Source organism: Stegostoma tigrinum, chromosome 9 (assembly GCF_030684315.1).
Source record: "Stegostoma tigrinum isolate sSteTig4 chromosome 9, sSteTig4.hap1, whole genome shotgun sequence".
Lineage (NCBI taxonomy): Eukaryota > Metazoa > Chordata > Chondrichthyes > Orectolobiformes > Stegostomatidae > Stegostoma > Stegostoma tigrinum.
Window position 1 is genome coordinate 28,303,702 of NC_081362.1, and position 26,446 is coordinate 28,330,147.

The 26,446-nt window shown below is 40.8% G+C and overlaps 1 protein-coding gene across 4 annotated transcripts in view; it reads right to left on the reverse strand.

The window, feature by feature from the left end:
* Nucleotides 1-26,446, reverse strand: part of LOC125454608 (interphotoreceptor matrix proteoglycan 1) — a 142,309-nt gene that overhangs the window by 26,894 nt on the left and 88,969 nt on the right. For all 4 annotated transcript variants that reach the window (XM_048535551.2, XM_048535548.2, XM_048535550.2 and 1 more), the window contains exons 12-14: nt 17,246-17,871; nt 5,693-5,912; nt 1,901-2,111 (exon numbers count right to left, since the gene is read on the reverse strand). In XM_048535551.2, coding sequence (XP_048391508.1) covers nt 1,901-2,111; nt 5,693-5,912; nt 17,246-17,871 — 1,057 coding nt within the window. The remainder of the gene's footprint in view (nt 1-1,900; nt 2,112-5,692; nt 5,913-17,245; nt 17,872-26,446) is intronic.

A 26,446-nucleotide genomic window follows, 5' to 3' on the forward strand; every position in this document is an offset into this window, starting at 1 on the left:
TAATTTCTTGATTTCTTCCTTCAACCCTTCCTAAACAATGCAGTTCCATTTCAGTATCTTTCACAGGATCATGGTTAACTTTAAATGAGCAATCAGCAATGAAGCATATAACTTGGGTCCTCGTTTGTTTCTGTGCATGTTATGGCCGATTATTTTCACCATATATTTTGTTTACGGGTTTTTAAAAAAAATGATATTATTTTAATTTAACAAAGAAAGGTAAGTGGCCAGAGGTGAGAATGCAGACATCACTAAAGTAGATAAAATGAACAGGGAAGAAACAATGGATAGATGACACCTAACCTGACGTTAAGAAGCTACAGATTGTCAGAGGTGAGGGAAGTAAGAAGTTGAACAATGTATTTGTTTTGAGAAAGAATAAATTAGAGCAGGGGATAATGCAAATGACTCAGATTTTGATTCAGTGAGAATGCAACAAGAGGAAAAATCTACAGGATAATGATTTTTTTATGGAGTGGTAATTACCAACGGACAGCCACTTTGCTTAAGCTTTTAACTGCCTTAACATTGCTCTGCATTTTTTGCCAGGTATTCTAAGAACATGTGTCTCATAAATTGGAGCATAGCATATTGTGCTACAAACTTGGGATTGGGGGAGAAGACTGGCGACTGGACATGTTCTTTTTCTGTGGCATAAGCTTCCAGACATTAGGTTTAAGTGTCCACTTGTGAAAGTTAGTGAATGCGTAAATGGATGATTATTGATTAATAGATATGTTGGTGAATGTTTGAATGGGTAAGCGAGTGAATGAATAAGTGTGGTGATAGGTGAGGTAAGTGGATAGGTGACCAGGCTGGATGAAACGTTAAGTGGTTGAGATGGGAGGTGAGTGGTGTGGTAGGTGGACAAAATGGCAGTTAGTAGAGTGGCAGATGGGTGAGGTAGCAAATGTGTGGGTTGGATGAGGTTGGAATGTATTTGAGTGGGTAGGTAGGTTGGGGAATGATTCAGCTAAGTCGAAGTGATAGGCAGTTAGTCATGTTGGGTTTGGAGGGTAGTCAGTGAGTCAATGTGAATGGTTGGGAAGACAATTGTGTAGTTATCCAGGAATTGAAGTAAGTGTGTTTTCTGTTTAACATTTCCTATTTAACTGTGCAACTAAGTCTTTTAGAATTGCTTGAAATTTTCCAGAAGACCCTGGGGAGCAGAGCAAATACCCATCAGAGGTTCAAACTTTCTTCACAATTCCCATTGAAGTCAGCATATTGGCACTTCCATGGGACATTGACATTCATCTTGGTCATATATTCTGTCTCTGAAAATCAGGGGACCAGACTACTGGGATCACATGTATGTTTCAAATTGATAGTACAGAAAAAGGACAAATTGAAGAGAAATTATTTCAATGCTCAGGTTCTTTTTTTTTGATTGAACAACATTTTCATGCCTTTATTTTCAGCTGTTTCAAGTAACTGGACTAGTTGGGCATTCAGGACCTAGATGGGCTCAATAATGAGAGTTGCTGCAAGGGAGGGAATTATTAGACATGAAGAAGCAACTAGCAGCAAAAGAATACATTTGTGACTCATCTGTAATTCTTCAAATTAAGTGAAAAAATCATTTGGATGTGATTAATAACTTGATGGAAGGAAGTGTTGGTTAAATGTAAGGTCAATCTCAGTCATTTTGATGGGAAAGTCTGGATGTTAGAGATATGTTGCCCAAGAAAAGCACTAGTTGTCTTATTCTGAGAACAATCTTATGTGACAATGACGTACCGAAAGGTTTTATCCTATTGTAAGTCTTTTGCTAGAAAGAACAAGACAGTGCAAAACAATTTGGAATATTCACGAAGGATGTTAAGAACCAGACAATTATTTTTACTTATATATTTTTTCAGAACTTGTATACATCAAGCCTTTTCCGAATGTCACAAACCTGCACACAGCTCCCTTCTCTGGATCTATTTCACATTTGCCATTATTGAGACAATAGTTTGATCTGAGGTTGCAGATGCTCTGGCAGGGCAGTCCATCCACACTGGTATAACCAGGGTAGCACACACACTCAGCTTCTTCTGTTTGTTTGTTGACATGGCATTCAGAGAATTCATTACATGCCTGGAATTTACATGCATCGGCTTGATCAGCTGAAATGAGATTCCAAGTTGATCCAATTGTTGGAAACATTTTAAATAAATAGATATTCTCACACATCTGTTGTAGACTTCAAACTATAATCAGGGACATTACTGATGACTACTAAGCAGATAAAGGATGTATTCCTAGATGTTTCCTCGATACTAAGCAGCACCTTTAACAGCCATCATCCAACCCCATCCAAGCATCTCCAGGTCACCAGAAACTCCCATATTCACTGTTCATTGCCTTCTCTTGGCAACTGAGAAACAAACAGAGCCTTTGTTGAGAAATTTTAACTGTTAAGTCAAGAAAGCTTTGCGGTCATCTCCATTATTTTAACAACTCATAAATAAAATTATTCTGAAATAAGGAAAAGGAAAAACAATTTATTTATGTCTTTGTGTTTTTCTCCAGTGTTGCTAACAGCTGCATCCTGGAGAATAATCGTTGCTTCCCTTACACTGCAAGATGTTTTGTAATGTGGTAACCCTTGTGAAAATGTTGGCCTCGTACCTTTATGTATCAATATATGATCTTTATTGTGATGACATACTAGCGGAAGCTCAAAATATTTGCACTTTTCAATGTCTAATTTGAGATTTGACAACTGCTTTATCAAATATACAGCTATGGTATGTATAGGGACCTCCTAGAAAGCATTGAATCTCTAAATTTGACAGATTTTGTTCTATGATTCTTTCATTGGTATGTCTAATTATACCAATTGACATATTTATGGGTTGAATAGTAACAACTAGGAGTACCTCAGTCCATTTAGTCCATGGATGTCTGCATATAAGCCCATATTTTGCTGTTAAATTGATGTTGATTATATTGATGGTGAAATTTAGTATTTGTTTTGTTGCAACTGTGAAATTGACAGGAACATCTGGCATTTGTATATATATGTAATTAAATCTGACTATCCAGAAGTTGATACCAGGGATTTTCTGTTTCTTGAAAGTACATATTGTTAAGTCCCCATATTATACTACAGAACTAATCTTCCCCTCTTAATTATAATACTTACTTCAAAGTATGCCCTCAAAAATTACTCTATTTGAATGAAGTGTAATGGGTTTAAATGGTGTACTAATGTAAAACTAGATCTGATCAGTCTCTCTGGTTCTGAAAAGAAATTATTCTATTTTTGTGGCTAACACATTTCTATATTGTGAGAAAAACTAACAGGCTTATGAATAAATTATTTTTATTGATATTTCTGTTTTTATCTTATCCCGTACGTCTGTCCCAATCTTTATTTCGCTTCATGTAATATACATAAAAAGTGAATAAAAATCAGTGCAATTTTTTTCCACGATGGCTGTTGATAACAAGTCTTCCCTGTGATTGGCTGCTTAATTTGTTTGATGACATCCCTGTTGCTAGGGGTGTGGGCATTTCAAAGAAATAAAGAAACAAAGAAACCTACAGCACAGGAACAGGCCCTTCGGCCTTCCAAGCCTGCGCCGATCATGATCCTCTGTCTAACCTGTCATCTATTTTCTAACAATCTGTGTCCATTTGCTCCCTGCCCATCCATGTGCCTGTCCAAATATATCTTAAAAGACGCTAACGTGTCTGCGTCTACCACCTCTGCTGGCAACGCGTCCCAGGCACCCACCACCCACTGTGTAAAGAACTTTCCACGTATATCTCCCTTAAACATTCCTCCTCTCACTTTGACCTCATGACCCCTAGTAATTGAGTCCCCCACTCTGGGGAAAAAGCTTTTTGCTATCCACCCTGTCTATACCCCTCATGATTTTGTAGACCTCCATCATGTCCCCCGTCAATCTCCGTCTTTCTAATGAAAATAATCCTAATCTATTCAACCTCTCTTCATAGCTAGCACCCTCCATACCAGGCAACATCCTGGTGAACCTCCTCTGCACCCTCTCCAAAGCATCCACATCCTTTTGGTAATGTGGCAACCAGAACTGTACACAGTACTCCAAATGTGGCTGAACCAAAGTCCTATACAACTGTAACATGACCTAGCAACTCTTGTACTCAATACCCCATCCGATGAAGGAAAGCATGCCATATGCCTTCTTGACCACCCTATTGACCTGCGTTGTCACCTTCAGGGAACAATGGGCCTGAACACCCAGATCTCTCTGTTCATCAATTTTCCCTAGGACTTTTCCATTTACTGTATAGTTCGCCCTTGAATTTGATCTTCTAAAATGCATCACCTCGCATTTGCCCGGATTGAACTCCATCTGCCATTTATCTGCCCAACTCTCCAGCCTATCTATATTCTGCTGTAATTTCTGACAGTCCCCTTCACTATCAGCTACTCCACCAATCTTACTGTCATCAGCAAACTTGCTGATCAGACCGCCTACACCTTCCTCCAGATCATTTACATATATCACAAACAACAGTGTTCCCAGCACAGATCCCTGTGGAACACCACTGGTCACAGGTCTCCAATTTGAGAAACTCCCTTCTGCTACTACCCTCTGTCTCCTGTTTCCCAGCCAGTTTTTTCAACCATCTAGCTAGCACACCCTGGACCCCATGTGACTTCACTTTCTCCATCAGCCTGCTATGGGGAACCTTATCAAACGCCTTACTGAAGTCCATGTATATGACATCTATAGCCTTTCCCTCATCAATCAACTTTGTCAAGTCCTCAAAGAATTCTATTAAGTTGGTAAGACATTACCTTCCCTGTACAAAACCATGTTGCCTATCACTGATAAGCCCATTTTCTTCCAAATGGGAATAGACCCAATCCCTCAGTATCTTCTCCAGTAGCTTCCCTACCACTGACATCAGGCTCACCGGTTGATAATTACCTGGATTATCCTTGCTGCCCTTTTTAAACAAGGGGGCAACATTAGCAAGACTCCGGTCCTCTGGGACCTCGCCTGTGTCTAAGGACACTGCAAAGATATCTGTTAGGGCCCCGGCTATTTCCTCTCTCACTTCCCTCAGTAAACTGGGATAGATCCCATCCGGACCTGGGGACTTGTCCACCTTAATGTCTTTTAGGATACCTAACACTTCCTCCTTCCTTGTGTCAACTTGACCTAGACTAAGCAAACATCTATCCCTAACCTCAACATCCATCATGTCCCTCTCCTTGGTGAATACCGATGCAAAGTACTCGTTAAGAATGTCACCCATTTTCTCTGACTCAGCGCATAACTTCCCTTCTTTGTCCTTAAGTGGGCCAATTCTTTCTCTAGTTACCCTCTTGCTCTTTATATATGAATAAAAGGCTTTGGGATTTCCTTAACCATGTTTGCCAGAAATATCTCATGTCCTCTCTCAGCCCTCTTAATCCCTTTTTTTCAGATTCAATCCCTTTTTTCAGATTCTTTCCTTGACTTGTTACCTCAATCGATCTAACATCAATCCATATGGCTAAGATTTTTTGGGGCAGATTTCTTCGAGGTCGGCTGAAAATGCTGTTTCACTGCTTCCACAAGCGCTAGGCCACAAAATTTTAAAGATCATTAATTATTAAACCATAGCCTGAAAAAGTAAGGCACATTCTGTTTGTCTGCCTCCAATTTTTGACTCATTTCAAATTTTAGCCTCTCAGCTGAAAATATGAATATGATTTCACATATACCTGGTTCCACATCTAGAGAATATCTGTCAATTTCCAGGTTATTCCTTTGGGCCGCTGCATTACAGAAATCTTCTAAGACACAGTAGACTGCTTGGGTGACATTGTATGGCACAGACTTGACAAACTTCATCTTGCTGTTTACAACAATACTGCCGTTCCGGAAATTCAAAATCTCCAGTTGTCTAAATCCAGTCAGATTGGTCTGCAAGTATGGTAACAGCTACAAAGACAAAGAAAAGTCATTATCTTCAATTAAGCCTGTCCCAATTCCAGGTAACTAGAGTTTTCCAGTATACGTACCATGTTGTCCATTAGTAGTAGCAGATTGTTAAATGGCCATGGGTTCACATCATGCTTGACAGACTTCAATACATGTTTTAGGTTGAATCATCCAGTGCAGTTCTTTAGCAGCCCTGAAATGTTGAAGCTGCTTAAGAAGGTTTAAACTGAGGCCTCTGCAGTTCTTTTAGCTTGGTGTAAAAGATTTCATAACAATTCAAGAACTGGGGAGGGGTGTTCTCCTTTGGTTTTTCTGGTTAACATTTATCCCACAATGAATAGTATTGAAAAACATCCATTTGTTCACTGTGTCATCCTACTTGTGGGCAATCTGACTGTTGGGTTTCCTATGGTAATGGCAAGACTTCCTAAAATAAAAAAAATCTTACTGTGTAGGGTTCAGTATGACCTGAGGATGTCGGAAACACTCTGAGTGTATGTTTTTTCTTGTTGTTTTCCTCATTTGTTTTGATCAAACATAATTCTGTAATTGGGATCTTCATGGTAAAGGCAATCCATAAAGTGGGTACTGGGCATCCAACCTTATTTCAATAAACATCATGGACTTTTAACAGACACTTGGGTAGGACTCAACTTCTGGGTTTGAAGATGTCAGGATTGCTTCTGGAGTTGATTGGGTGGGGGGCCCTGGTTGGTGGGGATCAGCCTAATTGGCTTGGGCGTAGGTCAGTGGCCTTTCAAACCTGTGCCCTCTACCACATACAGGCTTCAGTGGCTGAGCATTAGTGTATTTACTTTTGACCAGGGGGGTAGGGTTCAAGATTGACCTATAGCAGAGGTATGTCATAACATCTCTGAAAATGTTGATAAGAAAATATCTATAAATGTCCTTTCTCACCTCTGTCGCCATCCTTTCATAGTTCCTAGCCTACTGGAATGACAGTCCCACCAGAGATGGTAGCACCTTGATACAGTTGGCAGGGATCTGCCTTGGGAGTCCTCATGAAGTCTCACAGCACCAGACCAGACATGGACAAAGAAACTTCCCACTGATTACCATATACCACTTACCCTTGGCTGATAAATCTGTGCTCTCCTTATTAAATAACAGCTGGAAGGAGCACTAAAGGTGGGAAGGGCACAAAATGTACACTGGATGGGGGATTTCAAAGAATAGCTTGTGAGAGTGAATGATTTATTAAGAAGCCTTTGGGCTGCTGGAATGCAGGTGTTTTTTTTTTCTCTACCTTTATACTTGAAGCCTGGAGAAACCAATTATTTTCTCCCACCTGTTGCTGTAAGCTGATGCTTTTAACCAGTAAATTAAGAAACGTTGTGGTTAGTGTATCAATTGCCTGTGCCTCCTGAAAGTGGTGAAAGAATCTCGAGAAAGGAAAAATAGACATGCTGCCAAGTCAAAAGGAACATCTCAGTGAACTCAATGAATTGGTTTAGAGTGTATGAGCTATAAGGAGACGCTAGAAAAACTAGGGTTGTTTTCTGTCTGGGCCAGCAGAGACGGAGGACAAACTTGATTGAAATTTGTAAAATTATGAGATGCATAGATAGGGTTGGCACTCAGAATCTTTTATCCAGAGTTGAAATGTCTAATATTAGGGACATGATTTTAAGGTGAGGGGTTGAAAGTTCGGAGGAGATTTCAGGGACAAAATTTTTACACAGGTTGTGCTAAGAGTTTGGAATGTGCTACCAGGGTCTTGGTGGAGACAAATATGATAGGGGCATCTAAGGGGCTTTTAGATAAGCACAGAATTTGCTAGGAATGGAGGCACATTAGCTAAGAGCAGACAGAACAGTTTAGTTTAATTTAGCATCATGTTTGGCACAACACTGTGGGCCAAAGAGTTGGTTACTGTGCTGAAATGTTCAATGTTCTTTGTTCTAACTGTGTGGACTATGCTTTTAAATACCCTCCACCCAAGAAAAGCCAATATTTTTGTATATTTGTGTCTATCTGCATGTATGAGCATGCAGTTGCTTTTAAGTAGAAGGTTAGAGTTTTAACTAATCATCCATATTTGATGGTTCATAGCTATTTAATTGTGATTAGCATTTAACTATTTGTAACAAACTGTGGTTCGTGTTAAGTACAGAAAGTTGCTCAGTATTTCCTGCTAATTTGATTCCAACAGGCAGATCAATTAGCGAATTTGCATACTTTGATTAAATAATTAAATGCTGTGACAACCCCAGGAACAGTGGGGCTTGAGAATCAGAACACTTTCGCAAGTGGGTTGGAATACATGTGAGACTTCCTTTCTTAATGGTGGAATAAAAGCAGATGCATGAAATGGTGAAGGAGAGGAGGTGTACATCATTGAGAACACTGGGCTGATGTGCACTCATTGTTTGTGGCGAGACATGCGTGTGCCAAACTGTATTTGTAATTGAAGTGTTGGTACCATTCTTTTCAGCTCAGAGGGAGTTGCGATCCATGCTGTTCATTCTGGGTCATAGGAGCTCAGTTACTTGAATCAGATGGTGTCTGATGTTGATAGCATCGCCCTGATTAAGCCTTCAAACCTCAGATCATTTTTGGCCACCTTCTTGTGTAGGCATGTACCACTGGCTCCTCTTCTTTCATGTCCTGCTCTCCTTCCTCCGATGAGTTGTGTCTTTGCAGGGTTGCATACTATATGTGGCCTACAAAACTCTGCATGACCATGTTATAGAAAGTGCAGCAGAACACAACAATGAGTGAGATCCTTACAGAGTTGGGTGTCACCCAACCAGTCAAGCATAAGAACCATACCTTCAGAAAATAGATGGCCAGCTCAGCAATCCTCCAAGTGAGCAAACGGCTTTGATTTCATTACCACAATTCATGTCCCTCTGACTCTTGTTTAGGAATGAATAGGCATATTTTCAAGGCATATCCCTTATCCCCTCATATCTGGGGACATGATGGCCTAGTGGTATTATCACTGGACTGCTAATACAGATATTGAGATAACGTTACGGAGACTGGGTTCAAATCCCACCACGACAGACCATGCAAACCAGCCGATTGTCAGAAAAACCCATCTGGTTCACTAATGTCCTTTAGGGAAGGAAACTACCATCCTTATCTGGTCTGGCCTACATGTGACTCCAGACCCACAGCAATGTGGTTGACACTGAACTGCCTTCCGGGCAATTAGGGATGTGCAATAAATGCTGCCTAGCCAGCAACGCCTTTATCCCATTAATGAATAAAGGAAAAAAAAAACAGCAGAATTTGGGGCTTGCCATGAAAACTTGTATTAGTATGGACTGATAAGGCAGTAATATTAACTACCAGGAAAGTTAGTGCATACATGTTGGAAGCTGTTGTTGTGATTATGGACCTGTTGGATATTGAGGGAATGGGAGATCTTCCTGTGGGTGTATTCTACTGAGTGATCACCAGGTTTTTTGATGGTTGCATAGATTAAAGCAAAGTGTCACTAGATTTCCCCAAGTGTAACGTTGGAAGTACAATCCTCTTCCCTTTGTGCCTGGAAGGCTGTGAGTATATGGAAATGAATACATGGCTCAATGCTGGCAAATAGGATGTCAATGACCTTTGAGATGCAGTGATTTGCGTGCATTTGCAAATAAACCAAACTCTGGAGCTGATTCTTATAGAAAGTCCAAAGCAACAAAGTTCAAGAGTGCAATGATTTTGACACTACTGGCAGGGCATGGAGAGCTGTGTTGTGAGATATGAGGTCTTTGGTGATGAGATCAGAAATCTCAGAACATTTCCCTGGCTAACTGTAGTCTCCTTGGCACTGGTTCTCGATCATCTCCAGGTATAGTTCCATCTTTTCCAGTAAAGACTATGCTGATCATACCTCTGTATTCTTCTATCCTCTGTTTCTTTTCTGGGTCCTCCCGTTGTATGTGGTTTGCTGTTCCCGCAGAGGTGTTGCTTTTCATCATGACTACATCCAGAATCTGAAACTCGATTCCCTGTTGCTAGTGGCTATCTTCATTGTGCTAAGACTGTCTCCTATTGGCCTTATCGCCTATTTCTATGCCCATGCAATGAGGACATAATCACTTGGATTACCCACTACATTTTCCCACTCTCTTACTTCAGTGCCCATGCAATGAGATGATAAACACTTGGAAGGCCCATTACATTTGCCCAATCTCCCCACGACCTGTACAGTACCAATGGTTAAGTCTTGCTCTATGCCATTCACTTCACATGGGCACAGCTTATTCCTTGGGGCAACCATGATTAGCTCACCGCATGTGTCCACTTCCATTCATCAGTGTCTCCCATATAGTGCTTGTAGCCCATGTTCTACCACAAAAGTTAGAACCTGCCAATGGGACCTGAAATTTCAGCTCAATTTATCTTGCTAGTGAGGAAAAGCAAGAATTTGGAGAGCAGGATCCCACAGCCAAGGACAGTTGGGCCTAGTACACTACCTTGAAGAATTCTTACAATGATATCATATAATTGGCCTTCAACACTTATAACCATCTTTCTTCGTTCAAAGTATGACTCCATCCAGTGGGGAATTTTTCCATTGACTTTAATCTAATAAATGGCTCCTGACAACAAGCACAGTTAAATATTACTTCATTGAACCAAGGCTGAAAGGAAGTCTGAAGTGTTCCAGGCAGAACCTGAACTGAGCATTAACAGGTAAGTTATTGCTGAGTATATATCACTTGTTGACAGCACATCTTATCACCTTGCTAATGACTATGATGGGGCATTAAGGTAACTGAGTATGTTCTATTTCCAGTGGACAAGAAACACTGCATTAATTTCTCCCCTTGTCAAATAGATGTCATTGCTGCATCTGTACTGGAACTTTCTGGTTATGGCTATAAATATTTCTGGTGCATCACAGTTGTGATGCTGGTAGGGCTCATAGCTTTTGATATATCCAATGTGTTCAGTCATTTCTTGATATAGCATGGACTGAATCAAATTTGTTAATGGCTTACATTGTGATCCTGAGTTCGTCTTAATGATGGATCATCATCTGACTCAAGATGGTTGCAAGCATTTCAGCCTTTCCTAAAACAGCAGTACTAAAGACACCATTGTTAAGGATGAACATGCTTTGGACCGTCCTCCGATTGGTTGCCTATAGTTAACTATGAATTATGGCTGGATTTGGCAGGATTGGACACCTTCAATGTGTTTCATTAATTGTGGAATTGCTTGTGTGTATCAATAGCTAACATGCATGTCACTCTGTGTCATAGCTTAACCAGGTGATACCTTACTTTGCCTAATGCTGCATTCCCAATTTTGTCCCTTGTTTGGTAGTAATAGTAAAGAGAGGACTATTCTAGACATGAACTTACACATTGTGGTGAAATTCTACAGCTGCTGATGGCCCATAATGCCTTAAGGATGCTCATTTTCAATCTGCTCAATTTGTTCTATATCTGTTCCATTTAGTATTGTTGTAATGCCACGCAACACAATGGCAGGAGTCCTCAGAATGAAAAAGGACTTTAACTCATAAAGGCAGTAGTGCAGTGTCTGCTGCCGATACTTTTAAGGACAGAGGCATCTGTGACACATGGGTTGATGAAAAGAATGTCAAGTGTTGAATTTTTTTGTTCCTCCCTAATGTGGAAATGTCCGGTTTAGGCCTTTGCCAGAAAAGAGAATTTGACAGAATGTGAGAGGTCATGTGTATTCATTGCGAAAACACTTCAAAAGAAAGTAAGTCAACCTGACTTTAATCAATCACATGCCAAATAGATGAATGATTTTGCAACTGGAGAGAAAAAGACCGGACGTATTGTATCCAAACTAGATAGAGTGTAACAAAAAAGTCATATGAATAAAGGTCAATGCAAGGCCACTAGATGCCATCACAGGGAAATAAAGGAACTATGGTGGGTGCAGGACTATAGAGGTTGCTGGGCCAGAGAGTGTCAGATTGGTGAAGAACAGCCTGTGCCTAGTTATATTTATTTTATTCATGACTTTATTTTAATACAGTACCAGGGGTTTGTCTTCTCCCAATTTCATTTTTTCCATTGCATACATGTTCCTATCAATATGACTCTTCAGATAATTTTGATATTTTAATATTTTGTTCAGTCTAGTTACCTAGCTATTATTTTACCCACAACTTGCTTATCAAGTTTGGCTTTATTAATAATCAGTCTGTCTGGCTTAAATAAGTCTGACTAATTTATAATCAAATTCCATTTGGATACACTTGATTCCTTATTAACATTTTTACAATGACTTTATTTGTTCAAAATCTTCTCACAATAGGCTTGATTTAGTTAATTTACTTTTCACATTTTACACAATAAATATTGTTGGCCAAGAATCTTTAATTGTGGAACATATCAAAGAATGACGAAAGTAAGATTAGGCCCAATCAAGGATAGTAGTGGTAAGTTGTGTGTGGAGTCAGATAAGATAAGGGAAGCGCTAAATGAATATTTTTCATCAGTATTCACTCTAGAAAACGACAATGTTGTCGAGGAGAATACAGAGATACAAGCTACTAGACTAGGTGGGATTGAGGCTCACATGGAAGAGGTATTAGAAATCCTTCAGAAGGTGAAGATAGATAAGTCCCCTGGGCTGGATGGGATTTATCCTCGGATCCTCTGGGAAGCCAGGGAGGAGACTGCCGAGCCTTTGGCATTGATCTTTAACTCGTCATTGTTTACAGGAATAGTGCCAGATGACTGGAGGATAGCAAATGTGGTTCCCCTGTTCAAGAAGGGGAGTAGAGACAACCCTGGTAATTATAGACTAGTGAGCTTTACCTCAGTTGTTGGCAAAGTGTTGGAAAAAGTTATAAGGGATAGGATTTATAATCATCTAGAAAAGAATAAATTGATTAGGGATAGTCAGCACGGTTTTGTGAAGGGAAGGTCATGCCTCACAAACATTATTGAGTTCTTTGAGAAGGTGACCAAACAGGTAGATGAGAGTAAACCACAATAGGCTATTGTACAAAATGCGGAGGAATTGAATTGTGGGAGATATAGCAGTTTGGATCGGAAATTGGCTTGCTGAAAGGAGACAGAGGGTGGTAGTTGATGGGAAATGTTCATCCTGGAGACCAGTTACTAGTGGTGTACCACAAGGGTCGGTGTTGGGTCCACTGCTGTTTGTCATTTTTATAAATGACCTGGATGAGGGCGTAGAAGGATGGGTTAGTAAATTTGCAGATGACACTAAGGTCGGTGGAGTTATGAATAGTGACGAAGGATGCTGTAGGTTGCAGAGAGACATAGATAAGCTGCAGAGCTGGGCTGAGAGGTGGCAAATGGAGTTTAATGCAGACAAGTGTGAGGTGATGCTCTTTGGTAGGAGTAACCGGAAGGCAAAGTACAGGGCTAATGGTAAGATTCTTAGCAGTGTAGATGAGCAGAGAGATCTCGGTGTCCATGTACACAGATCCTTGAAAGTTGCCACCCAGGTTGACAGGGCTGTTAAGAAGGCATACAGTGTTTTAGCTTTTACTAATAGAGGGATCGAGTTCCGGAACCAAGAGGTTATGGTGAAGCTGTACAAAACTCTGGTGTGGCCGCACTTGGAGTATTGTGTACAATTCTTGTCACCGCATTATAAGAAGGATGTGGAAGCTTTGGAAAGGATGCAGTGGAGATTTACTAGGATGTTGCCTGGTATGGAGGGAAGGTCTTACGAGGAATGGCTGAGTGACTTGAAGCTGTTTTCATTAGTGAGAAGAAGGTTGAGAGGTGACTTAATTGAAACATATAAAATAATCAGAGGGTTAGATAGGGTGGATAGGGAGAGCCTTTTTCCTAGGATGGTGACGGCGAGCACGAAGGGGCATAGCTTTAAATTGAGGGATGAAAGATATAGGACAGATGTCAGAGGTAGTTTCTTTACTCAGACAGTAGTAAGGGAATGGAACGCTTTGCCTGCAACAGTAGTAGATTCGCCAACTTTAGGTACATTTAAGTCGTCATTGGACAAGCATATGGACGTACATGGAATAGTGTAGGTTAGATGGGCTTGAGATCGGTATGTCAGGTTGGCACAACATCGAGGGCCGAAGGGCCTGTACTGTGCTGTAATAGAACAGTACAGCACAGAACAGGCCCTTCAGCCCACAATGTTGTGCCGACCATTGATCCTCATGTATGCACCCTCAAATTTCTGTGACCATATACATGTCCAGCAGTCTCTTAAATGACCCCAATGACCTTGCTTTCACAACTGCTGCTGGCAACGCATTCCATGCTCCCACAACTCTCTGCGTAAAGAACCTGCCTCTGACATCCCCTCTATACTTTCCTCCAAACAGCTTAAAACTATGACCCCTCGTGCTAGCCATTTCTGCCCTGGGAAATAGTCTCTGGCTATCAACTCTATCTATGCCTCTCATTATCTTGTATACCTCAATTAGGTCCCCTCTCCTCCTCCTTTTCTCCAATGAAAAGAGACCGAGCTCAGTCAACCTCTCTTCATAAGATAAGCCCTCCAGTCCAGGCAGCATCCTGGTAAACCTCCTCTGAACCCTCTCCAAAGCATCCACATCTTTCCTATAATAGGGCGCCCAGAACTGGATGCAGTATTCCAAGTGCGGTCTAACCAAAGTTTTATAGAGCTGCAACAAGATGTCACGACTCTTAAACTCAATCCCCCTGTTAATGAAAGCCAAAACACCATATGCTTTCTTAACAACCCTGTCCACTTGGGTGGCCATTTTAAGGGATCTATGTATCTGCACACCAAGATCCCTCTGTTCCTCCACGCTGCCAAGAATCCTATCCTTAATCCTGTACTCAGCTTTCAAATTCGACCTTCCAAAATGCATCACCTCGCATTTATCCAGGTTGAACTCCATCTGCCACCTCTCAGCCCATCTCTGCATCCTGTCAATGTCCCGCTGCAGCCTACAACAGCCCTCTACACTGTCAACGACACCTCCGACCTTTGTGTCGTCTGCAAACTTGCTGACCCATCCTTCAATCCCCTCGTCCAAGTCATTAATAAAAATTACAAACAGTAGAGGCCCAAGGACAGAGCCCTGTGGAACTCCACTCACCACTGACTTCCAGGCAGAATATTTTCCTTCTACTACCACTCGCTGTCTTCTGTTGGCCAGCCAATTCTGTATCCAAGCAGCTAAGTTCCCCTGTATCCCATTCCTCCTGACCTTCTGAATGAGCCTACCATGGGGAACCTTATCAAATGCCTTACTGAAGTCCATATACACCACATCCACAGCTCGACCCTCATCAACTTTTCTAGTCACATCCTCAAAAAACTCAATAAGGTTTGTAAGGCATGACCTACCCCTCACAAAGCCGTGTTGACTGTATTTGATCAAGCCATGCTCTTCCAGATGGTCATAAATCTTATCCCTCAGAATCCTTTCTAACACCTTGCAGACGACAGACGTGAGACTTACCGGTCTATAATTGCCGGGGATTTCCCTATTTCCTTTCTTGAAGAGAGGAATTACATTTGCCTCTCTCCAGTCCTCAGGTACGACTCCAGTGGAGAGCGAGGATGCAAAGATCTTCGCAAGTGGCGAAGCAATTGCATTTCTCGCTTCCCAAAGCAGCCGAGGACAAATCTGATCCGGGCCTGGCGACTTGTCAATCTTAATGTTTGACAAAATTTTCAGCACATCAGCTTCGTCTATCTCTATCCATTCCAGCATGCACACCTGCTCTTCAAAGGTTTCATTCACTACAAAGTTTGTTTCTTTCGTAAAGACAGAAGCAAAAAACTCATTTAGGGCTTCCCCTACCTCCTCAGGCTCCACACACAAGTTCCCTATGCTATCCCTGATCGGCCCTACTCTTTCTTTGACCATTCTCTTATTCCTCACGTAAGTGTAAAATGCCTTTGTGTTTTCCCGGATTCCTTCTGCCAAGCCTTTCTCGTGCCCCCTCCTGGCTCTCCTCAGACCATTTCTGAGCTCCTTCCTTGCCTGCATGTAATCCTCTCTAGCTGAACTTGACCCTAGCTTCCTCCACCTTATGTAAGCTACCTTCTTCCTTTTCACTAGAAGCTCCACCGCTCTCGTCATCCAAGGTTCCCTAATCTTACCCCTTCTTGCCTGTCTCAGAGGGACATATTTACTCATCACTCCCAACAACTGTTCCTTAAACCGTCTCCACATGTCGATAGTTCCCTTACCATGGAACAACTGCTCCCAGTCCATGCTTCCTAACATGCTTCCTAATGTTCTATGTTCAAAAACCTATCTATCTTTCTTACATAGTTGCCGGTTTCATTTCAGTTTGTAATGCAAATTATTAAATTCACTTTGCAAGTTGCAAAGAAGTATGTACAGTACAATATACTTGGGGATATTATCAATGCATACTGAGGTCTATTGGATCTTTAGATTAATTTTATATTCCTGAATGCATATTCTGTTTGTTTCCATCATTAAAGTCTTTGCTGGTATTTCTTGGAAGAAGACTACATGAAGGGGCACTGTACTTTGGACAATAGACTAAATAGCATTGAAACTGAAAAACTACAGGAATGTTCTGATGTGTAAATATGTGTAAACGTTGTATGTTGTACATAATAGTGAAATGCCCAAGGGGATTCATAAGCAGTAGTTGTATTTTTTTAAAAAGTGGATTTTAAGTGGTTGGTTTTAAAGTGTATTAAGGGGGAAAGCGAATGGAAGGGTTAACCAAGCAAATTTCAGAGTATGGGATATGAGCATGGCCCATCAAAAATAAAGAGACCAGGCTACGAGTTTAAACTTTTCGAAGTAAAATTCCCTGTAGATATTGCTCTGCCTTCACTGTTACCTTTGCCTATATATAATATTCCCAGACCAGCACACAGATACAATCTTTTGCATTGGTTCAATGTGGAAGTATTAAAAGCAATCAACTTTAGATTGCGATAACAAGGTGTAGAGCTGGATGGACACAACAGGCCAAGCAGCATCAGAGGAGCAGGAAAGCTGACATTTGGTCTCGACCCGAAACATCAGCTTTTTTGCCCTGATGCTGCTTGGCCTGCTGTGTCCATCCAGCTCTACACCTTGTTATCTCAAATTCTCCAGTATCGGTAGTTCCTACTATCTCTCTGACTTTAGATAGAAATGGGGGGACACTAGATCTAAGTTTTGACAATGGTGCAAAATTGGTGATATTGATGTTTTGACCTGTTACATATTTTCCAATTTTCATTACAAAATGGAATGAAACTTAGGGAGCACAGCACAAATGGTAGCTTATTAGTCTATCTATTACTGTAAATTCATAACTCTTAAAAGGATTCTTACACATACGTCTGCCTGTCTCTTGAGAATAGAGAACCAAACACTGAAGGACTGAATTATGTCAAACACCGAAAAGCCATTCACTTACCAGTTGAAGGAACTGTTGTTCCAGTGTCCTGTATTCCAGGGAACTCTTATTGAAAAGGTCATCGGAAAACAGCATGTTAGTGACTCGTAAACTGAAGAACACAACCAGTTCTTTTGAGGGAGCAGACGTCAAGGAGCTTGATATGAAATACTTGAGAGGAGATGATGTGGTGGAGGAAGCTTCATGCTTTCCTCCATCCAGTATGTCTGTGCTGACTACAATCTCTGTATCCCCAATGATAAATTCACCTCCAATATCTTCCTCTCCTGTTTCAAAACCTGTAGTTTTATTACTGGAGTTGTGAGGAGCAGCTGTTGTGAGCAGCACATTGGGAGGAATGTTGTCCTCACCATCCAACTCACTCCTAGCTGTAGAATGAAGCTGGTCAGCAGTTGGCAGCATAACTGCTATTGGCAGAGATGAAACTGGAGAGCTTGTTAAAGAGTTTCCAGGTTCAGTGGTTGTTGTTTTTGGTGTTGTGAACTTGAATGAAGTGGACCTTTGATCTGTCCAGCTGTCTGTTGCTGACATTTGGGCTTGTGAAATGTCATTTGTTAATAGTGGTGTGGCAACATTTTCTTCAGATGTTCTTCTTAAGCTGTCATGAGGAGATGGATTTTGATGTTCTGAAATCAAAAGAATGTTCTGATCAGGTGATTCTAATAATGCATTCTTCCTATATTTTGCTTCTTCTGCCATGCCCAAAATCTCTGAGCTTATAGAAAACATCGGGCTTTGCTCATTTACGGGTTAATGCAAATATAATCACAAATATTGGCCCAGATCTTCCTGCATCTGGATTGCCATGGTGGAAGATGTGTCAGGAGATGCACGTCAGGATGCTTCAGAAGCCCTGTTGTTTGACAAAGGTGGAAACTGCTCAGAAACTTTAATTTTCTGATGGACTGATTCCCTGCTGCCTGAGACCCTTTATGAAAGTCTCTGGTACAGAACACAGGGCAGGAACATAGGCTAGAGACTCTGCACTTAATGGATTACCTACCTAGAGATTGTTAGATATAATACCTGGTTTAACACCTGGTTAATTCCACTGAGGAACACAACCTCTCCTCTCCTCTCTCCCTCACTGCCTTCACTCCATATCATTAACGGCGCTGCAAATTTGTGAAGATTTTAGACCCCACTTCAGTTTTATCAAGTATTCCAATTTAAAAATAAACAGCAGCAAAATCTCAGTCTTGACCTCAAGAAAAGTTTAGATATTGTGATACCATAGCTGTAAATTATTTAAGTAAAATAAATGACTTTATTAAATAAAATCCAAAAGAACTGCAGATGCTGTATATCAGGAACAAAAACAAAGTTGCCAGAAAAGCTCAGCAGGTCTGGTAGCCTCTGTGGAGGAGGAAACAAAGTTAACATTTCAGGTCTGGTGGCCCTGCCTCAGAACACATTAGAACTTTATTAGCTCAAACTAGAGACAAAAAGCAGATACAGGAAAAAGATGCTTATAAAGATGAAATTAAGTTTTGATGTCATTGCTTGAAGCTTTCTCCTTTTCAAGGTTGAAAACTTGAAGTTAAAATTTAGCAGCTGTGATGGCTAATGTAGCTGTGTTTTTCACTGGACTGATCTGAACAAGTTCTGGCAGACAGTGAAGCCTTTTTAATTTTCATTTAGTGCACCGAAGGTTATAGCTTTTGACATTTTAGTGCAACCCTGCAGTCCTTTAGCTTGTTTGTCTTCCTAGCTCTCTCTATTGAGAAACCTCTCTCTGATAATGTCTCTGAGTGATTCTTGAAGAAACTCAGGAGATATTACTAATGGAGATGTTAGAATTCAAAAAGCAAGCATAAAAACCAGTATAAAGGAACTTTACTAGAATGCTCGTAACATTTGAAATAACATAGATGAATTAATGGCACAAATTATTGTGAATGAATATGATTCAGTAGCCATTATCATTGCAAGTTGTCACGACTGGGAATTAAATATCCAGCGGTATCGGACTATTTGCAAGGACAGACAGGAAGGTAAGAGGGGTGGTTTTGCTCTGATATTAAAGGATGATATCAGTGCTGGAGTAAGAAATTATATAGCATCTATGGAGATTAAGGTTGAATCCATTTGGGTGGAAATGAGAAATTCTAAGAAGCAAAATTAACTGATGGGCGTAGTCCATAGACCATCAAATAATACCATAACATTGGGACGACAATAAACAAATAAATAACCATTGCCTGTAAAAATGGTAGGGCGATTACTGTGGGAGAGTTTAACCTACATGTCGATTGGTTGGACCAGGCCAGTCGAGGTAGCCTTGCGGAGGAGTTCATTAATGTATCCATGATAGCGTTCTTGAACAGTATGTAACAGAGCTGATGAAGAAGGAAGCTATCCTAGATCTGGTCCTGTGTAATGAGACAGGGATAATTAATGATCTCATAATTAGGGATCCTCTTGGAAGGAGCAATAACAGTATGGTTGAATTAGAATATGGATGGAAAAGAAGAAGATAAAATTCAATACCAGGGGCCTTAAGCAAAGGAGACTACAATAGGATGAGTGAGGAGTTGGTTAAAGTAGACTGGAAGCAAAGACTCTCTGGTTGGACAGTTGAGGAAGAGTGGAGGACTTTCAAAGCAATTTTTCAAAGTACTCAGCAAAAATATATACCAATGAAAAGGAAACACTGTAGAAAACGAGGTAATCAGCCACGGATGTCAAGGGAAATAAATGAGGCTATCAAATTGAAAGATAAGGCATACAAAATGGCAAAGACCAGTGGGAAATGAGAAGATTGGGAAAACTTTAAAGGTCCACGGAAAGCCACAGGCTATAAAGAAAAGTAAGATAGATTACGAAACTAAAGTACCTTAGAATATAAAGACAGATAGCAAAACTTTCTATAACTCCTTTAGCGGATGAGAAGGCGATTTAATAATGGGAAATGAGGAAATAGGCTGGCATTGAACAGGCATTTTGTGTTGGTCTTCACTGTGGAGGACATGAATAATTTGCCAGTAATTGATGACAAGGAGGCTAAGGTAGGTGGGGGCCTAGACATGATCATTATCATGAAAGAGGTAGTGTTGGGCGAGCTAATGGAGCTAAAGGTAGATGAGTCTCCTGGCCCTGATGGGAGAAGCATTCCCAGGGTACTAAAAGAGATGGTGGGAGTAATAGAAAGTGCACTCATGGTAATTTTCCAAAATTCACTGAACTCCGCAGCAGCTCAGGCAGATTGGAAAACAGCCATTCTGGTGACACTGTTCAAAAAAGAAGGTAGACAAAAGATGGGGAATTATATGCCAGTTAGCTTAACTTCTATAATGGGGAAATGCTTGAATCTATCATCAGGGAAGAAATATCAAGAAATGTAAGCAGAAATTGTCCCATTGGGTGGATGCAGCATGGGTTCATGAAAGGCAGGCCATGCTTGTCTAATTTTCTGTATTTCTATGAAGACATTATAGTCTGGTGGACAATGGGGACCTAGCTGATGTGGTGTATCTGGATTTCCAAAAGGCATTCGACAAGGTGCCACACAAAAGACTGCTGCATAAGATAAAAGGTGCATGATTTAATATGCAATGTATAAGCACGGATCCAGGATTGGTTAACTAACAGTAATCAAACGGTAGGGATAAATGAGTGCTTTTCTTGTTGGCGAACAGTGACTAGCGGTATGCCTCAGAGATCAGTGCTGCAACTACAATTGTTTATAATTTACATAGATGATTTTGGAGTTGGAGACCACATGTAGTGTGTCAAATTTTGTGGATGACACTAAGATGAGTCGTAGAGCAAAGTTGCAGAGGTCTCTGAAAGTTTGCAGAGGGATATAGATAGTTTGAGTGAGTAGGCGAAGGTCTGGCAGGTGGAATTCAATGTTGATAAATGTCAAGTCATCCATTTTGGTAGGAATAACAGTAAAAGGGACTGTTACTCTAGCAGTAAAAAATTGCAGGATGCTGCTGTGCAGGGGGACCTAGTTGTTCTTGCGCATGAGTTGCATTAGGTTGGTTTGCAGGTGCAACAGGTTGTCCTTGTGCATGAGTTGCATTAGGTTGGTTTGCAGGTGCAACAGGTTGTCCTTACGCATGAGTTGCATTAGACTGGTTTGCAGGTGCAACAAGTAATTTAAGCAGCAAATGGAATTTTGTCCTTCATTGTTAGAGGGGTTGAATTTAAAAGCAGATAGGTTATGTTGCAGCTGTACAGGGTGCTGGTCAGGCCACACCTGGATTTCTGCGTGAAATTTTGGTCTCCTTACTTGAGAAAGGATGTACTGGCACTGGAGGGGGTGCAGAGAAGATAAACCAGGTTGATTCCAGAGTTGAGAGGGTTGGCTTATGAGGAGAGGCCAAATAGACTGGGATTATACTCGCTAGAATTTAGAAGAATGAGGGGCAAGGATCTTATAGAAACATATAAAATTATGAAAGGAACGGATAAGATAGAAGCAGGGAGGTTGTTTCCACTGGCGGTGAAACTAGAACAAGAGGGCATAGCCTCAAAATTAGAGGAGCAGATTGAGGACTGAATTGAGGAAGTATTTCCTCACTGAAAGGGTTATGGATCTGTAGAATTCCCTGCCCAGTGAAGTAGTTGGGATTTCTTCATTGAATGTTTTTACAGCTAAGGTAGATAATTTTTTGAATAGTGAAGGAATTAAGAGTTTTGGTGAGATGGTAGGAATTGAGGCCATGAAAAGATCAGCCATATTGAATGGTGGAGTAGGCTCAAAGGTCCAGATGGCCTACTTATGTTCCTTGTTCTTATGTTCTAAGTTGCTGCTAAATTTGTCTTGTCCAGGTCAAAATTTAAAACGGCTGTTATGTGAACCTGAATTATTCATTGCTCCATAAAGCAATGGGTATGCCTGAAACCTTGAATTCTCAAAGCTTCAGAAGTACAGATTGTTGTCCAAGGGTTAATTGAATTCTGAACTTTCTTTCCAATTTATTCCTTTGTTTTTGTATTTTAGTACCAAATGTTGGACTTTTTATTTCTTTCTTTTACTTGTTTTTCTAACTTAAGAATCTGTACCTGGGTAAATTAGTACCCAAGTTGGTGCCATAATGGCGACTTGTAAACTTTTCATTGTACTCACGTGAGTATATGTGTCAATAAAGCTAATTCTGATTCCAAATGTCTCCCTTTGTGGCTGATGCAGAAATAAAACTGCAGTCATTTTTTAGTATTGTAGTGAAACAACAAGAGCAGCCATGTGACTTCTGAGAACATGCATTTTAAAATACGGTGTCCATTTTTAAAAAAACAGAGTTGCCTTCTTTGCAAAGTATATCATAGGCCATTTATATCCTTAAGTAATGTTTCTATCATTCTAACTTCACCAGATCAGACGTCAGCAACAATACACAAATTAGTGCGATGATTACACTTTGATTTTTACAACATATATTGAGGCAATAGTGCAGCTTAGGTGCTGGTGGGGGTTACAGGGAATATAACTTATTTCTGTCTGGGAGTCACCTCCAAAATATCAATTTCCAGGTATAACATCCAGCCAATTGTGTATGTGTTATGTGAAGACAGATGACTCATTAAAGTAAGCTATTGTTCCATTGTAGTGATATTTCAAGCAACATTTGTTTTACTAGTGTGTATAATGGCTTTACTGGACTTCCTTAGACTTGCTGTTGAAATTGTAACCACAACACTCAAAAGTTGAGAACTCCAATAAATCTTCAGTGTTTGTAATTGCTTTTCCACCTTGCATCAAGAAAAGGTTTAGTCAGAGAACTTGGAGTGAGATTTTTTCTTGCACATTCATGGTTAACAGACAAAGATCAAGATGGGCAGTGCCATGGCTGAATAGAATATACCTCATACAGTCATTGTGTCATAGAGTCATACAGCATGGAAACAGACCCTTCAATCCAACTCATCCATGCAAATAAGTTTCCCAAACTAAACTATTCTCACCTGTCCATGTTTGGCCCATATCATTCTAAACCTTTCCTTTTCATGTACCTTTTCAGATGTCTTTTAAATGTACCTGTATCTCTCACTTCCTCTGGAAGCTCATTCCACACATGAACCACCTTCAGTGTGAAAAGGTTACTCCTCAGGTCTCTTTTAGACCTTTCTCCTCTCAACCTAATAATATGACCCCTGGCTTAAAACTTTCCCACTCTCGGAAAAAGACCTTTGCTAATCAACTTATCTATGCCTTCATGATTTTATAAATGTATATAACATCACCCCTCAAAATCCTATGCTCCAGTGTAAAAAGTCCCAGGCTATCCAGTCACTCCCTATATCTCAAAACCTCAGGTCCCAGCAAAATCCTGGTGAATCTTTTCTGAACCCATTCCAATTTAGTAATATCCTTCCCAAAGCAGGGTGGCCAGCACAGTACACAGTCTCCAAACATGGCCTCACCAGCATCTGTACGGCCTCAACATCACATCCCAATTCCTATACTCCGTGATCTGAGAAATGAAGGCAAGTGTGTTAAATACCTTCTTAACCATCCTGTCTACCTGTAATGCAACTTTGAAAAAAATAACAAGATGATGGCCAATAACAAGATAATCAGTAGCAGCAACAGCCAGGGCATCTGTAAGAGGTTAACCAGAAAACGTGCAGCTGAAAAATCCAACTTCTGGAAGCACTACCTGCATGACAGAGTGTTGGTTTTCTAAATGTCTCAGAAAGCTGACATTATTGTGCTAAGTGGTGGCAAATATTGGGAATGACAACATTGCATTAGTTACCTTTGATTAGACCTCAGAAAATTATTGCCTGCGGCATCAGGAACAGACTGCTGATTAGAAACCTGCAGCTTAACAATACAGAGGAAAGTGGCAGAGAGATATACCTTGCAGGAAGCACTATCTGCAAAACAAGGCCAACAGGTGCAGACCTTTACCCGTTGGCTTAGATTATCACATCTAGCGGTAACAAATATCAGCAGTCTCCTTGAAGATAATAGGCTCCCTGCTGAACCTGTTGGCCAAGTGTTAGGGGCTTTTGAATTGCTATCAACCCGGTCAGAGGCATATTGAAGGTCTCATTCAACAATCCACAAATGGCTGATAGGTGGTTTGCTGGGTCCAGAAATTTATGAACTTGGCTTGTAACAATACCGGTCAGATTGAGTGGTGCTTGATTTTACATTTCTCACTGGTTTCCCATGGAACCAGGCCATCATTGACTGCACACACATGGCAGGCCAGTATCTCCAGATCAAACAGGGATGTTTATCAACATCCAGGCCTTCTTCTCCATCAGTGTGTGGCCAGTGCGTAATCACTAAAAGGTATTTCTTTATGCAAATGCATGATTCCCAAAGAGCTGTCTTATGATGTATCATGCCATGCAGACCATGCTCCATGACATCAGATACACTAATAAAATGCCTACTAGGAGAATTGAGACACAAATTTCAAATTGACAAATTTCAGAAATTTCAACACTGTAGTACAACTGTCATAAATAAATATCATATGATAATCAGGTGTATGGGTGCGCAAGAAATGGGTGTTCTTGATTTTTTAAAAAATTCTATTCCTCATGGGGTATAATGTGGAAGTGTTGGTGATGGACTGATGGACAAGGACAGATGTTGCATAACATCAGGTTAAAGTCCAATAGGTTTATTTGAAATCACAAGCTTTCAGAGCACTCTTCCTTGTCAGGTGAAGTGAAGAGAAGCATGCAGGAAAAGAATTTATAGGCAGAGAGATCAAAAGACCATACAAGTGGTGTGAGTAAAAGTGTCTGACTCTTTTGATCAACTGCAGAGACTTGCTATTCATCCTGTTGACACTCCACTCACACCATTTGTATGATCTTTTGATCTCTCTGCCTATAAATTTTGTGCCTGTGTGCTCCTTTTTACTGCATCTGACGAAGGAGCAACACTCTGAAAACTTGTGATTTCAATTAAACCTGTTGATCTATAATCTGTTGTCATATGACTTCTGGCCTTATGGGAAATGAGCACTGTGGTTTTTTGTTGCACACCTCTAATTATCACTGAGAAGCATCCTCTTGAAACATTGCAATCCATCTGCTGTAGATAAACCTACAGTACTTTTAGGGAGTGAGTTCTTTGATATTGACCAGTACCAGTGAAAGAACAGTAATAAATTTTCAAGTCAGAATGATGCGTGGCTTAAAAGGGAACTTAAGTGGTGGTGTTCTCGTGTCTCTGCTGCCCTTGTCCTTCCAGCTGGTAGATGTTGTGGGTTTAAGAGGGTGCTGTTGAAGGAGGCTTGGTGGGTTTTTGCAGTGAACCTTGTAGATGTAACACACTGTGGAGAAATGTTTAAAGTTGTGGATGAGATGCTAATCAAGTGGACTGGTTTGTTCTTCTGGGTACTGTCTTCCTTCTAATTTTCCAACTGGGTGCATGGGCCTCTGAGGCAGTGACTTCACAAAACGAGAACTCAATCCTACAAACGGCATGTGCACAACTTTGGAGCAGCTGTACAGTCATGCAGCTGTGCTGTTTAGTGGGAATGTTAGTTTGGAGTCAAGCTTTTTGGGTGTTAATAGAGCTTCGTTCATCCAGGAAAGTGGACCATAAGACATAAGAGTGGAAGTAAGGCCATTCGGCCTATTGAGTCTACTCTGCCATTTAAATCATGGCTGATGGGCATTTCAACTCCACTTCCCTGCACTCTCCCCGTAGCTCTTGATTCCTTCTGATATCAAGAATTTATCGATCTCTGCCTTGAGGGCATTTAACTTCCCAGCCTCCACTGCACTCCGTGGCAATGAATTCCACAGGCCCACCACTCTCTGGCCAAAGAAATGTTACCTCTTTTCCGTTTTAAATTTACCCCCTCTAATTCTAAGGCTGTGCTCACGGTCCTAGTCTCCACGCCTAACGGAAACAACTTCCCAGCATCCACACTTTCTAAGCCATACATTATCTTGTAAGTTCCTATTAGATCTCCCCTCAACCTTCTAAACTCTAATGAATACAATTGCAGGATCCTTAGCCATTCATCGTATGTTAAACCTACCATTCCAGGGATCATCCGTGTGAATCTCCGTTCGAAAAGCTCCAGCAACAAAATTCCATCACACAACTTAAAGGGAATTAGGGTCAGCCACTAAAGACCAGGTTCTCATCCAATGAACAATAAAGTTCTTTACTAATATGGTTATGTTTTAGCATGGTCCTATATGGTATTGCTCAGTACTGGTAGGAACCTAAGTTGTGTTGGCGAGTTCCATACTCGTGTGGTCTTGTACGAT